Here is a 10557-nt window from a genome sequence, read left to right as displayed (position 1 = left end):
TCTATTAAAAATGTCGCAAGGTAGACCCATTCGATTCCCCGCCATCCCATTCACCCTCTACCACCGCGAGCAGCACCACGCCATCTTGGCCATGGCTGAAGGCAAGATAGAGCGATACCTCCTCTCGTAATGTGCCACAGTCCCTAAAATTTTGGACAAGGTGCTTGAGGAGGTCGAGGTGCAGACTGACAGAGTGATTGAGTTGGTACAAGATATCTTCAGGCTAGCTACGTACGCTTTTACGGTCTCTAGGATGCTAGAGAAGCATGGATTGTTGGAGTTTTTAATCTGGCTCCGACATACTTATGTACAGTGTGGTGGTAATATTTTAACATACACTGGCTCGGCTGGGCAGGGCGCCCGGCAGCCCCAGCACCAGCACCAGCAGCAGAAGGCTGATAGGGGTAAGCCCGCGCAGAACCCTTTTGACACGGTTCTGCCCAAGGGTCATAAATACCCTGAGGGCTTCAAATACTGGACACGTGCCAAGCGGAAGGCTTATGTGTACACGATCCAGGAAGGCAATGAGTGGCGGCCTCTTGTGCCGCGTCCGCCTTCGCCGAGTGGGAGGAATGACTGGGTTGACAGACGCCAGACTGGGGCGGTGGTTGTCCCGTATCGCGAGCGTCAGGAACGTGGGGATGGGCGCCAACCGGAGAGAAACCCTTATCAGCGGTACAAAGGGTACCAGACTGATAGGCGTGATGATCGTCGCGATGGTGGAGGACCGTCGAGAGATCGCCGTGGCTAAGCAGGAGACAACTGGGGTCGAGACTCGAGGGAGCCAACGCGTGAACGCTCTCGCTCGCGCTCTCGTGGGAGAGACGATGACTCAGGCAGGGGGCAGGGTTAAGTGCGCCCGCCATGGTGCTATCTGTGTCAGAAGTCGGGACACATGCCGGAAGAGTGTCCACAGTTGCGTGGGGCCAATGGTCCGGCGGCTGGTGCGGCAGCTAGCCAGGGCAATAACCGCAATTGAAGGGGTGCGGTGGTTCCGATGCTGTTAGCGACAGATCGGGTGTGGGCTTACGCTGATTCGGGTTGTACATACAACCTGATCATTGAGAGGGCCCCGCAGCAAATCGGTGTCGCGCCCGATGCACCGTATAGTGGACCACCGTTAAGTGGCCTGGTCAACATGGGTGAGTTGAACCCTTCCCATGTGGTGGGGCATGAGAGTGGGGCAGGATAGGTTTGCCTTGTTGGAAGGGCAGCCCTTCCATGTGGTACAACAGATACCCATGATCGGGTTTGTCCAGATGAGGCAGTCAGAGTGGGCACTGATGTGGGCGAACGGCAGTATGATCGTAGTACCGCAGTCGCTTATCAGATGGCAGTGGCTCAAGGACACGAATGTCCTTGTTCCACCGCGGGTGAAGGCCATACTAGGCATAGTCAGGAATGGCTCCCCGGTGAGGCCGGGTCGCGTTAAGCGTCGAAAGCTTGCGCGCAAGTCGGCGGGTGCAGCGGTAGCGATGCGATAGCTTGTGCAAGACTACGCATGGAGTGAGAGTGAAGGCGTCAAGGTGGATTCGGACGAGGGTGAAGACTCCGGAGGTATGGTAGGTGATGAGACGATAGTTAGGATGCGCTCCCCAAACCCTGAGCGGTTGGGAAGCGTGAAAGTTGGGCAGTCGGGTCAGGAAGGACCTGTGCTGCGTTTGAGAGCCCCTAGTCCTCTAAGGACAGGGAATAGAACTAAAGCCAGATCAGTGGTCTATGCCAGTGTGCGAAAGCCGCTTGAGACCGAGAACGGGATGCGAGAACAACCGCCCCAGCGCTAGTGGTAGTAAGTCGCAGGTCATCGGCAGGGGCGTTCCCCGATAAAGCGTCGGCGTGACATAGCCCCGGATGGGAGAGGTACATGGACTGTACTCCCCTAGGATCCCGGACCTGGTGAACAGAATCGACCTTCCCACGGATGCGCTCGATGAGTTGGACCAGCCTGTGTTGGAAGACTGTGATGTCCGTGAGTGATGTCCGTGAGGACAAGACAATAGAGTTCGACCGGTCTGGCTTACGGCAGCTTGCGCGTGAGCTAGGCAAGATGCCGGAGGAGCTAGCACGGATAAAGGCGCGCATAGAAGCACGTGCGCATGACAAGGCGGCCCACCGTTTTATGAAGGTGGATAAGTTGAAGTTGTACCCGAAGCTGAATGTGGTGCCCGCCCGGCTGTGCCACAGAGACAACCTGGACAAAGAACACCCTCAACAGCAAGCGCAGAAGGCGAAGATCGATCAGATGGTGGCCCAAGGGATCATTGAGAAGCAGACCGACAATAGTGTCTTGTGGATCTCCAAGGCAATGATGTACAAACTTCGCCAAGTGGCGAGAGAAGTTGGAGCAGGAGCCTTTCGGCATCCCCTCCGAGCAGAATATGTTTAGGCATATTACTGGCAAGCCCTGGGTCACAGTGTTGGACTGTGAAAATGGCTTTGCCCAGTTGGAGCTGGATGCGGGCAGTATATTGACTTTCATGACTCCGTGGGGTCGATACCGTTACACGTCCTTACCCTTTGGCTTAGCTGAGGCCTCGTGGCGATTCCAGGAGGTCCTCAGCTGGATCTTTGATGCCTTGGAGGGCGTCATGTGGTACATCGACGACATCGTTCTAGCGTCGGACACAGCTGCGCAGCACTGGCGGCGTTTGGACGAGTTCCTTGATCGTTGTGAGCAGTACGGCGTACATCCTGGCTTGCGGAAGGCTCGGGTGGCGTACCATAAGCGCCCGGTTAAGCTCCTAGGGCGGTGGGCTGGTATCGAGGGAGTCTCGATTGCGGCGGACCGTCTGGCACCGTTGCTTGAGGTTGACCGTCCCGATACCCAGGACCGTGTCCGGTCATGGTACCACACGGTGGCGTTCTAACTGGCGCCTATCTCGCAGCTTATGCAGGATGGTGTTAAGTTTGAGTGGGGCTCGCGACAGCAGGCGGCCTTTCGGCTCATCAATGAGCAACTCAGGAAGTGTGCGACTCTGGTCCAACCACGACCGGAGGAACCGTTGTATCAATCCGCGGATGCGTGTGAGCACATAGGGGTTGGGGGCGTCACGTATGTGCTGCGTGACGGCAAACTTTGGCCGGTGGCATACTTTTCGTCCAAGTTTGCACCTGCTCAGTTGAATTATCACATCACAGATAAGGAGTGGCTGGCACAGGTTTATGGCATTCGCAAGCAATGGCCTAAGTACAAGCGCTCGCACCACCCGGTAACGCTGTTCTCAGATCATGAGGCCTTATTGTCTATGTGGCATATGGATGCATTCCGTACAGACCCGCGGGGCCGTCGGCAGAGGCGATGGCAGGAGGTCTGCCGAGACATCGATGTGATGCTGTTGCATGTTCGAGGCGTTGACAATGGTCCAGCGGACATATTGAGCCGTCTCACGGTCACAGTCGACCCATCATGGGACAGGTGGAGGGCCAAGGACTAAATCCTAAGCGGCGGGTTACCTGACGGTAGGAGGTCTGCCGAGACATCAATGTGATGCTGTTGCATGTTCGAGGCGTTGACAATGGTCCAGCGGACATGTTGAGCCGTCTCACGACCACAGTCGACCCCATCATGGAACAGGTGGGGGGGCAAGGACTAAATCCTAAGCGGCGGGATACCTGGCGGTAGGATGTCTACCGTGATATCGATGTGATGCTGTTGCATGTTCGAGGCGTTGACAATGGTCCAGCGGACATGTTGAGCCGTCTCACAGCCACAGTCGACCCATCATGGGACAGGTGGGGGGCCAAGGACTAAATCCTAAGCGGCGAGGATACCTGACGGTAGGAGGTCTGCCGAGACATCAATGTGATGCTGTTGCTTGTTCGAGGCGGTTGACAATGGTCCAGCGGACATGTTGAGCCGTCTCACAGCCACAGTCGACCCCATCATGGAACAGGTGGGGGGCCAAGGACTAAATCCTAGGCGGCGGGGTACCTGGCGGTATCCGGTTGCTCGTGACTCGAAGCCTCGGACGAATAAGTATAAGGTGGCGGGATTTGTCTTTAACAAAGCTGAGAGGGAATGGGGCCCGCATACCCACGATGCGTTTGCCCTACCTGGGAACCAGCTGCTGCCGAAGTATTTCTCCCCCTCCACGCTTGGGGGAGCGGTGGCCGAGTCCTAGGTTGGTCTCAACATTTGGGCCACCAACGCACCGTGGGAGTTACTTCCCCGCGTTCTGGCTAAGGTGATTGCGGAGCAGCTCGAAATTATGCTAGTCTGTCCGTACATGCCTAATTCGGACTGGTGGGGTGTCATGGCCAAGATGTTAGCTAGGGAGCCGATTGTGATACCGCCGCAGAAAGGTGTGTTCTTTCGGCACGGTCATGAGCCCTTGGAGGATCCCCCATGGGGTCCTACCCTATTGTACCGTATACCGTATACTAAGAGGGTAAGTTTGTCGGATGAGTTTTGGGCGGGTGTCCATGCGTTAGCCAAGCACCCAGTGGCAGGCTGTGCGCTGGCTCCTGCGTTGAAGTTTCATCCGCAGCGTGCCCCGTTGGTACCCACGGACCGTGAGGAAGGGTCTCTGGTAGAGGATTCCACAGACTCTGGGGAGCAGGCCCAAGCGTTGCGTGAAGGGTTTATACGGCGCAGGGAGCAGCGTCGGCAGGCTAGTGCTAAGCTCTTGGCAAAGCAGGGCGACTCGCCATACACCATAAAAGGGCTACAGCTGACGTGGCCGGAGGTCCGGAATGTGATAGGCGCTGCGCATAATGTGTACATGCATGCGGGTGCGGATAAGGTCTGGCCAAGCTTCAGGAGCTGTATGGCTGGACTGGCTTGGGTGACCTAGCGTTGGCGGTGCGCCGTTCGTGCCACAGTTACTAAATGAGGGAGCCTCATGGCAAGCGCCAGTATGGGCTGATGCAACAGCCGGAGCGCGCACGTGGCTTCTTCCAGCATGTGTTCATGGATTTCGCGGACCTTCCGCGTACGTCCGAGGGTTGTGCTTACCTCTTGTTGCTAGTGGATCAGTTTTTGTCCAAGGGCAGCCGCAAGGTGAAGCGTTACACAGTGGACCAGGACAAGGTCCTGGATTGCAAGGAGATCCGGGACTTTACCCGCAGCCAAGATAGTAGGGTGGACCCCGTTACCACGGACCTGATTGATTGATGATGATGCGCATGTTCGTGTTCAGTCTGCGCAGGCGGCCCAATTGCGACGTGGCAATGCGGTCCGTGAAGAGGCGGAGGACTTTGCTGCAGGAGACCTGGTCAAGTTTAAGGCTAAGGTAGCGCAGATTGGCCCTGCTAAGGTTCTGTCCAAGGACAGTGCGGTCATGTACACCATCATGTTTGGTGCGAAGCGGCTGACCCGTCATAGGACGCAGTTGCGTACGTACTTCGAGCCGGCGTGCCCGGAAGTGGCCCAACGCACAACCATGGTGTTCCGCTCGGCGTATGAGAACTGGTTGTTTCTCCGCTCGCCATTCAGGCAGGCTAACATGGATGAGCGGCGTTCAGCTTTACACCACATGACTCAGACGGTGTCGGGCAAGATATGGCTGGGGCAGGTGTTGTAAAAGCCGGGCCTCCACATTAGAATCTTGTAATATAAACGTACTCTTAATAGTACGTAAAACGTACTCTTAAAAGTACGCAAACTTTAGTTTTCCTTAAATGGCTTTTAACGGTTTTTATTTATTAAATACCTTTTTCATTTTACATATCAGATATTTGGACAAGGCCATTAAAAGGCCCCAGTAAAATACCAAACACAAGATTTGGTCTAGTTTTATTAATAGAACTATATTTACTTTCCAAATCTATTTATATCTGAATACTTAGGTAGCGAGATGGCTCAACCGAATATAGGTTTCTAGGGACTATTAGCGTTGCTTAGTTTATCCTCCGTTCAGCCAACTAGATGTGCCAGTCTGATGAAGGCTATGTCGGTAATTCTTGATAAGTGGCAAGTTATTGGTTAACGCAATAACTATGGACATCAGGAGTATCTTTCTTTTTCTTTTCGTTTTTGTTTTCTAAAGATAGGATTTTATGAGTCTCTCGGATTCGTCCCAACGAAACATACCATAGTTTCTAAAATAGCGACAACGAAACACTAAATAAAATCCCTTCGGCGAGAACAGTACTGAGAGGATTATATATAGACAATGTCTCAGCCTCACAATCCCTCAGAGTATTGCTGTTTTCTCGAGGCATACCTAACTTTACTAAACGACTCATTTCGTTTATTTACTTTGAATTTAATTAGACTTAGACTTAACCTAGGCGTTTAATTACTCCAAGGCGTTAATATCGCCTTGATAGACCGAATATTACAGTGTCGTCAGCCTTCACGATGTTGGAGAGGGCGTATGCGGCCAAGAACTTGGACGTCGTGTATGACATGTCGTCGGCCGTGAAAGATTTCTTGCGGTCAGCATGGGTTGGGGTGGCCTCTGCTGCACAGCTGGCGCGCATTAACCTGTGAATTCAAGGGTTGTCTTTTGCGCGGTCAGGCGGTATTCGGGCGGAGAGAATCAGGAGCTGGTCGTCGCGGCTGGCTGTCGCCGACGTGTGTGGCAGAATGCAAAATATGGGTTCGTTGCATTTACTGCTTTCGATTTTTAAAGCAAATCTTGGCAAAAGGCAGCTCATAATACGATCAAATTGAGAGTTCACTATCGAATACATCAAAGAACCTCATCCCAGACACGGCATAAGCCTTTCGTCACGACTGTAGTCCCCCGTGATAGTTGCTAGGTGTGCTTGCGATAATATTGCTGATCATACCAAGTTCGAGTTCTGTGATTTACAATCCGCACTTGTGAATACTGTCCCGTGACGGAATGCAATCTTTTCTGAAAGACTAGAATTGCTACCCTGTTGTGTATCGGTCAACCATTATCCTTTCATATAAATAAGCGGTCAACCACTATTCTTTTAAAGGGGTCAACCATTTTTTTTAACACGCCAATCACTATCCTTTTATAATAAGCGGTCAAGCACTATCCTTTAGGGAGTCAACCACATATTTTAACAGGCCAACTACTATTCCTTTTCAATATGCCGTCAACCACTATTATTTAGGGGTTCAGCCACATGTTTTAACAACGGGACAATCACTACTCTTTTATAATAAGCCGTCAGCCACTATCCTTCAAGATATTGTCTTTTGCTGTAGCTCGCCATATTCATTATTCTGCTAGTCCTTGTAATCATGTAATGATGTATCCGCTCCTTTTCCCGGTGATGATTTTTTTTAATAAGGCCATTGTCTTTTGCTTTACTACGCCGCACTAACACTTCCAGAATATGTGTATTCTTCTGGGCCCTGCAATGCCGTGTCAGATACTTTCCCATGTACGAAGCTCTTATAAAGCCTTTGTCTACTGCTATAGTGCGTCTGCAATCCAACCCAACATGACTGTGCATGGTAGGCCATAACGGTATAGTCTGGGATGATTTGCTTTCTCCTGTCCAAGGTACGTAGACATGGCTAACCGGCAGAACAATTTATTGCAAGATCTCCTACAGTCGGTCGGAAGCAAGACTACCCTGTATACGTGCCAAAGATCACATTTTTAAGGCCGTTCTCAACTCTCTTTTAGAACCCTTCTCAAACAACACTCCCAAAATACTCTATCGCCCCTTTGAAGGATCCGCTTACCACCCGTGTACAAGAAGTACTGTACAGTGTATCTCTTCTCAGACTCTGCGTCGTGTAGGCCTTTTAGGGTTTAGGGGTTTCAACCGGCTCATCCAACTGCATGCTCTTATCGTCATCCACCGTATCCAGCACACTCTTATGCGTACTAGCAATACAACCACACCTACACCCCTCTCATCTTGGGTCTCTTGGGAACGCCAGCGCCATTCTCAGAGGGTCGTTGGTTGCGTTTGCCCCGCCGTGTGCCTATCACATCATCAGCCGCTGCCGCTGAATGAGTCGCATCCACACCCTCCACAGCTGCGCGTTGCCTGCCAGACCCATCTCCTCGCTTACCGTCTGGCCTAGGCTCTCCTATACCTGGGCTGCTGTCTGGTACGCCCCGTGTCCCATGTGCACTGCGTGTATCGACCTGGATGAGTTCTGCACTGTGCCTCTCCCCACTGCCGTCACCCCCATCCCACTCATTGCCTGCACTTTCTCTGTCGCTTATTTCTCCCTTGCTATTGCTACCGGCGTGTCGTTCGTCATGTGTTGCTCGTGTGTGTGTGCGAGACTTGTTATTGCGCGGGTGCGAGCTGCTGTCACGTGGACTGCTGTCGGCAGATCGATCCCGAGTCTTTACTCGATAATTGTCCAGTAGGGGAAGATTCGGAGCCTCCAGTAGGTAGTGGAACATGTACTCTGGTCGCAGGCATTCGACACCACACTGTTGATACCGGGAGACGTTCATATCTGTGTCGTACTACGATGCACCAACAGACAAGATATTCAATATTAAAGATGTGCATTTTTAATATCGTCAGAGACATGCAATTGAAGCAACCGCTTTCATGATATTGTGCATATGATTGGAAGTAGCCTCTCTACAGCTCACTACAGATTCAATTGCTTGTATACGCGTGAACACGCTTTTAATTATAGTTACATGTATCTACAGGGGTTACAACGAACTAGCTTGACTCGTGTGTAGACGGAATGTTCTGTTACATTTATATAGTACAAAAACACCTGGGTACACATAAACTCACCTTCTCGTCCACAAACAAATAGCGGGCTCGTTTGAGACAATCGTCCGTGTATGGTGGAGTGCCTTCAATGACCTCACCACCACCCGCAGCCATCATGCGCCTCAGCACACTGTCCTTATTGGTGCGCAATAATACCTGCCGGGGTTTCATTGGCGGATATTAATAGATTAGATCAATACGGTACCCGGTGCTTTGACGACAGGAAGTGTAGTACAAGAACTAAGTGAAGTTCTGTACGAAACAGAATCGACGATTGCACAGCAGTGAATGTATATTTCAATTGTCCCTGTTCGAACTGACACCATTGGTCATGACATCCGTATGACAAGTGTCCCTTCAAATGTGAGACCCTACTTACAAACACCTTATCCCGCACAATTGTGCCTGAACACAATACGTGAGATCTATATACTATATACACATCTACTATATACTACATACGATGTACTATTTACACTACACACTATATACAGTTATATCTACCCATGCAGTCGAACATACCAGGGCATCGCTCAGCAGTCGCATTGGTTAAATTCTACAAACCATCAGCGAATATGCTCGTATAGGTACAACAATATCTTAGAATCACCTAATATAACATAACACATATAATCATATATATCTTAACCGACACACTTGAACGCTCACATCAAACGCACCTTCCACCCCACAAAAGCGCCGACGGGCAGTCCATTGTCGCGTTGCTTCTGTATGGCCACTCGCCAGTGCGCATAGGACTTTGCCAAGTTCCACTGCTCATCACTCAGCGAGTTCTTTGTACTGCTGTCAAGGGTGTGCCAAAAGGGATAGGGTAAGACCACGTGGGATACAAGGGTGTGCCAAAGGGGATATGATAAGACCACGTGGGATATAAGGGTGTGCCAAAGGGGATAGGATAAGACCACGTGAGATATAAGGATGTGCCAAAGGGGATAGGATAAGACCAAGTGGGATATAAGGGTGTGTCAAAGGGAATAGGATAAGACCACGTGGGATATAAGGGTGTGCCAGAGGGGACGGGATAAGACCATGTGAGATATAAGGGTGTACCAATGGGGATGGGATAAGACCACGTGAGATATACGAATACAAAGTATGCAACTGGACGATCCAGATACCAGCAGCCGTCTCTCGGCGTGTCTGTGGTGGTAGTGCTGTGCTAGTATGTGCAAAAGGGGTCTAAAGGGACTATAGGAGTAGAGCTCGAAAGAGCATGTATAGGCCCTAATTAGGCACTGTTGTGTGTTGTTAATTGTACTACTGTCAAGTGTGTACATGAGTCGGTAGAATAACAAGACGTGTAGATACGTGATAACTAATGATACCCAAGTATGCACCAGACCCAATCAGGTTCTCGTGGTCATCGTGTGGCGCGTACTCAGTCACACCGCTGTGATAGTGTGTTCGACTGGGGATGTATTCGAGCTCCAAGTTGCGTATAACTCTTATCTTTTCGAGTTTCAGTTGTGCATGAAAGAGTATGGCCACGAATAGATATTAATATGTAAACAGACCCGGACTATCCCGAGACACTAGCAGATACCTATATCCAGGATACCCAAAGTCACCTACCGGTCGACCCGGACTATCCCGAGAGTCTAGCAGATACCTACACCCAGATGATTCAAAGTCACACCTACCGGTTTTGCTCAGACCAAATGAACGGCAGTTCGTCCACCATGCGTTGTTGTTGGAAACACTGGATGATGTAGCCCATTCGAAGCACCCAGATGCCAGCAGCACAGGCTGCACATGAGTGTATATATGCGTGTGTGTGTATTATGTCCCAAAACACGTTTTAATGAGAAAGATGACCGTATGCAGATATATATGCATATATATATATACATATAAGTATATCGCATTCAAGATGAATGTATGAACGTGTGCAAGCATATACTTACAAGTTATATA

The 10557-nt window shown here is 50.9% G+C and overlaps 5 protein-coding genes across 6 annotated transcripts in view; 4 read left to right on the top strand and 1 right to left on the bottom strand.

Moving 5' to 3' along the window:
• Positions 1-1172: 1172 nt before the first annotated feature.
• On the top strand, positions 1173-1484 carry SARC_08376 (hypothetical protein; the record flags this gene model as incomplete). Its single annotated transcript, XM_014297656.1, has 1 exon — positions 1173-1484. The coding sequence occupies one exon, from the start codon at positions 1173-1175 to the stop codon at positions 1482-1484; it is 312 nt and encodes a 103-aa protein (XP_014153131.1).
• A 2364-nt stretch (positions 1485-3848) lies between these two features.
• Positions 3849-4121, top strand: SARC_08375 (hypothetical protein; the record flags this gene model as incomplete). The annotated part of the gene is made up of 1 exon (XM_014297655.1): positions 3849-4121. The coding sequence occupies one exon, from the start codon at positions 3849-3851 to the stop codon at positions 4119-4121; it is 273 nt and encodes a 90-aa protein (XP_014153130.1).
• An 87-nt stretch (positions 4122-4208) lies between these two features.
• On the top strand, positions 4209-4793 carry SARC_08374 (hypothetical protein; the record flags this gene model as incomplete). Its single annotated transcript, XM_014297654.1, has 1 exon — positions 4209-4793. The coding sequence occupies one exon, from the start codon at positions 4209-4211 to the stop codon at positions 4791-4793; it is 585 nt and encodes a 194-aa protein (XP_014153129.1).
• Positions 4794-4901: 108 nt separating this feature from the next.
• SARC_08373 (hypothetical protein) lies at positions 4902-5522 on the top strand (the record flags this gene model as incomplete). Its single annotated transcript, XM_014297653.1, has 2 exons — positions 4902-4931; positions 5139-5522. The coding sequence occupies 2 exons, from the start codon at positions 4902-4904 to the stop codon at positions 5520-5522; spliced, it is 414 nt and encodes a 137-aa protein (XP_014153128.1).
• Positions 5523-7161: 1639 nt separating this feature from the next.
• Positions 7162-10557, bottom strand: part of SARC_08372 — an 8010-nt gene continuing 4614 nt past the window's right edge. Inside the window, exons 5-8 of one of the 2 annotated variants that reach the window (XM_014297652.1) lie at positions 10284-10389; positions 9303-9426; positions 8644-8778; positions 7162-8357 (exon numbers count right to left, since the gene is read on the bottom strand). In XM_014297652.1, the coding sequence (XP_014153127.1) occupies positions 7776-8357; positions 8644-8778; positions 9303-9426; positions 10284-10389 (947 nt within the window). In that variant the 3' untranslated portion in view covers positions 7162-7775. The remainder of the gene's footprint in view (positions 8358-8643; positions 8779-9302; positions 9427-10283; positions 10390-10557) is intronic. The other variant, XM_014297651.1, reaches the window with a different exon arrangement.

Source organism: Sphaeroforma arctica, assembly GCF_001186125.1.
Source record: "Sphaeroforma arctica JP610 unplaced genomic scaffold supercont1.748, whole genome shotgun sequence".
Lineage (NCBI taxonomy): Eukaryota > Ichthyosporea > Ichthyophonida > Sphaeroforma > Sphaeroforma arctica.
The sequence above is the reverse complement of the archived record's forward strand: the minus strand, read 5'-3'. Positions and strand labels throughout refer to the sequence as shown.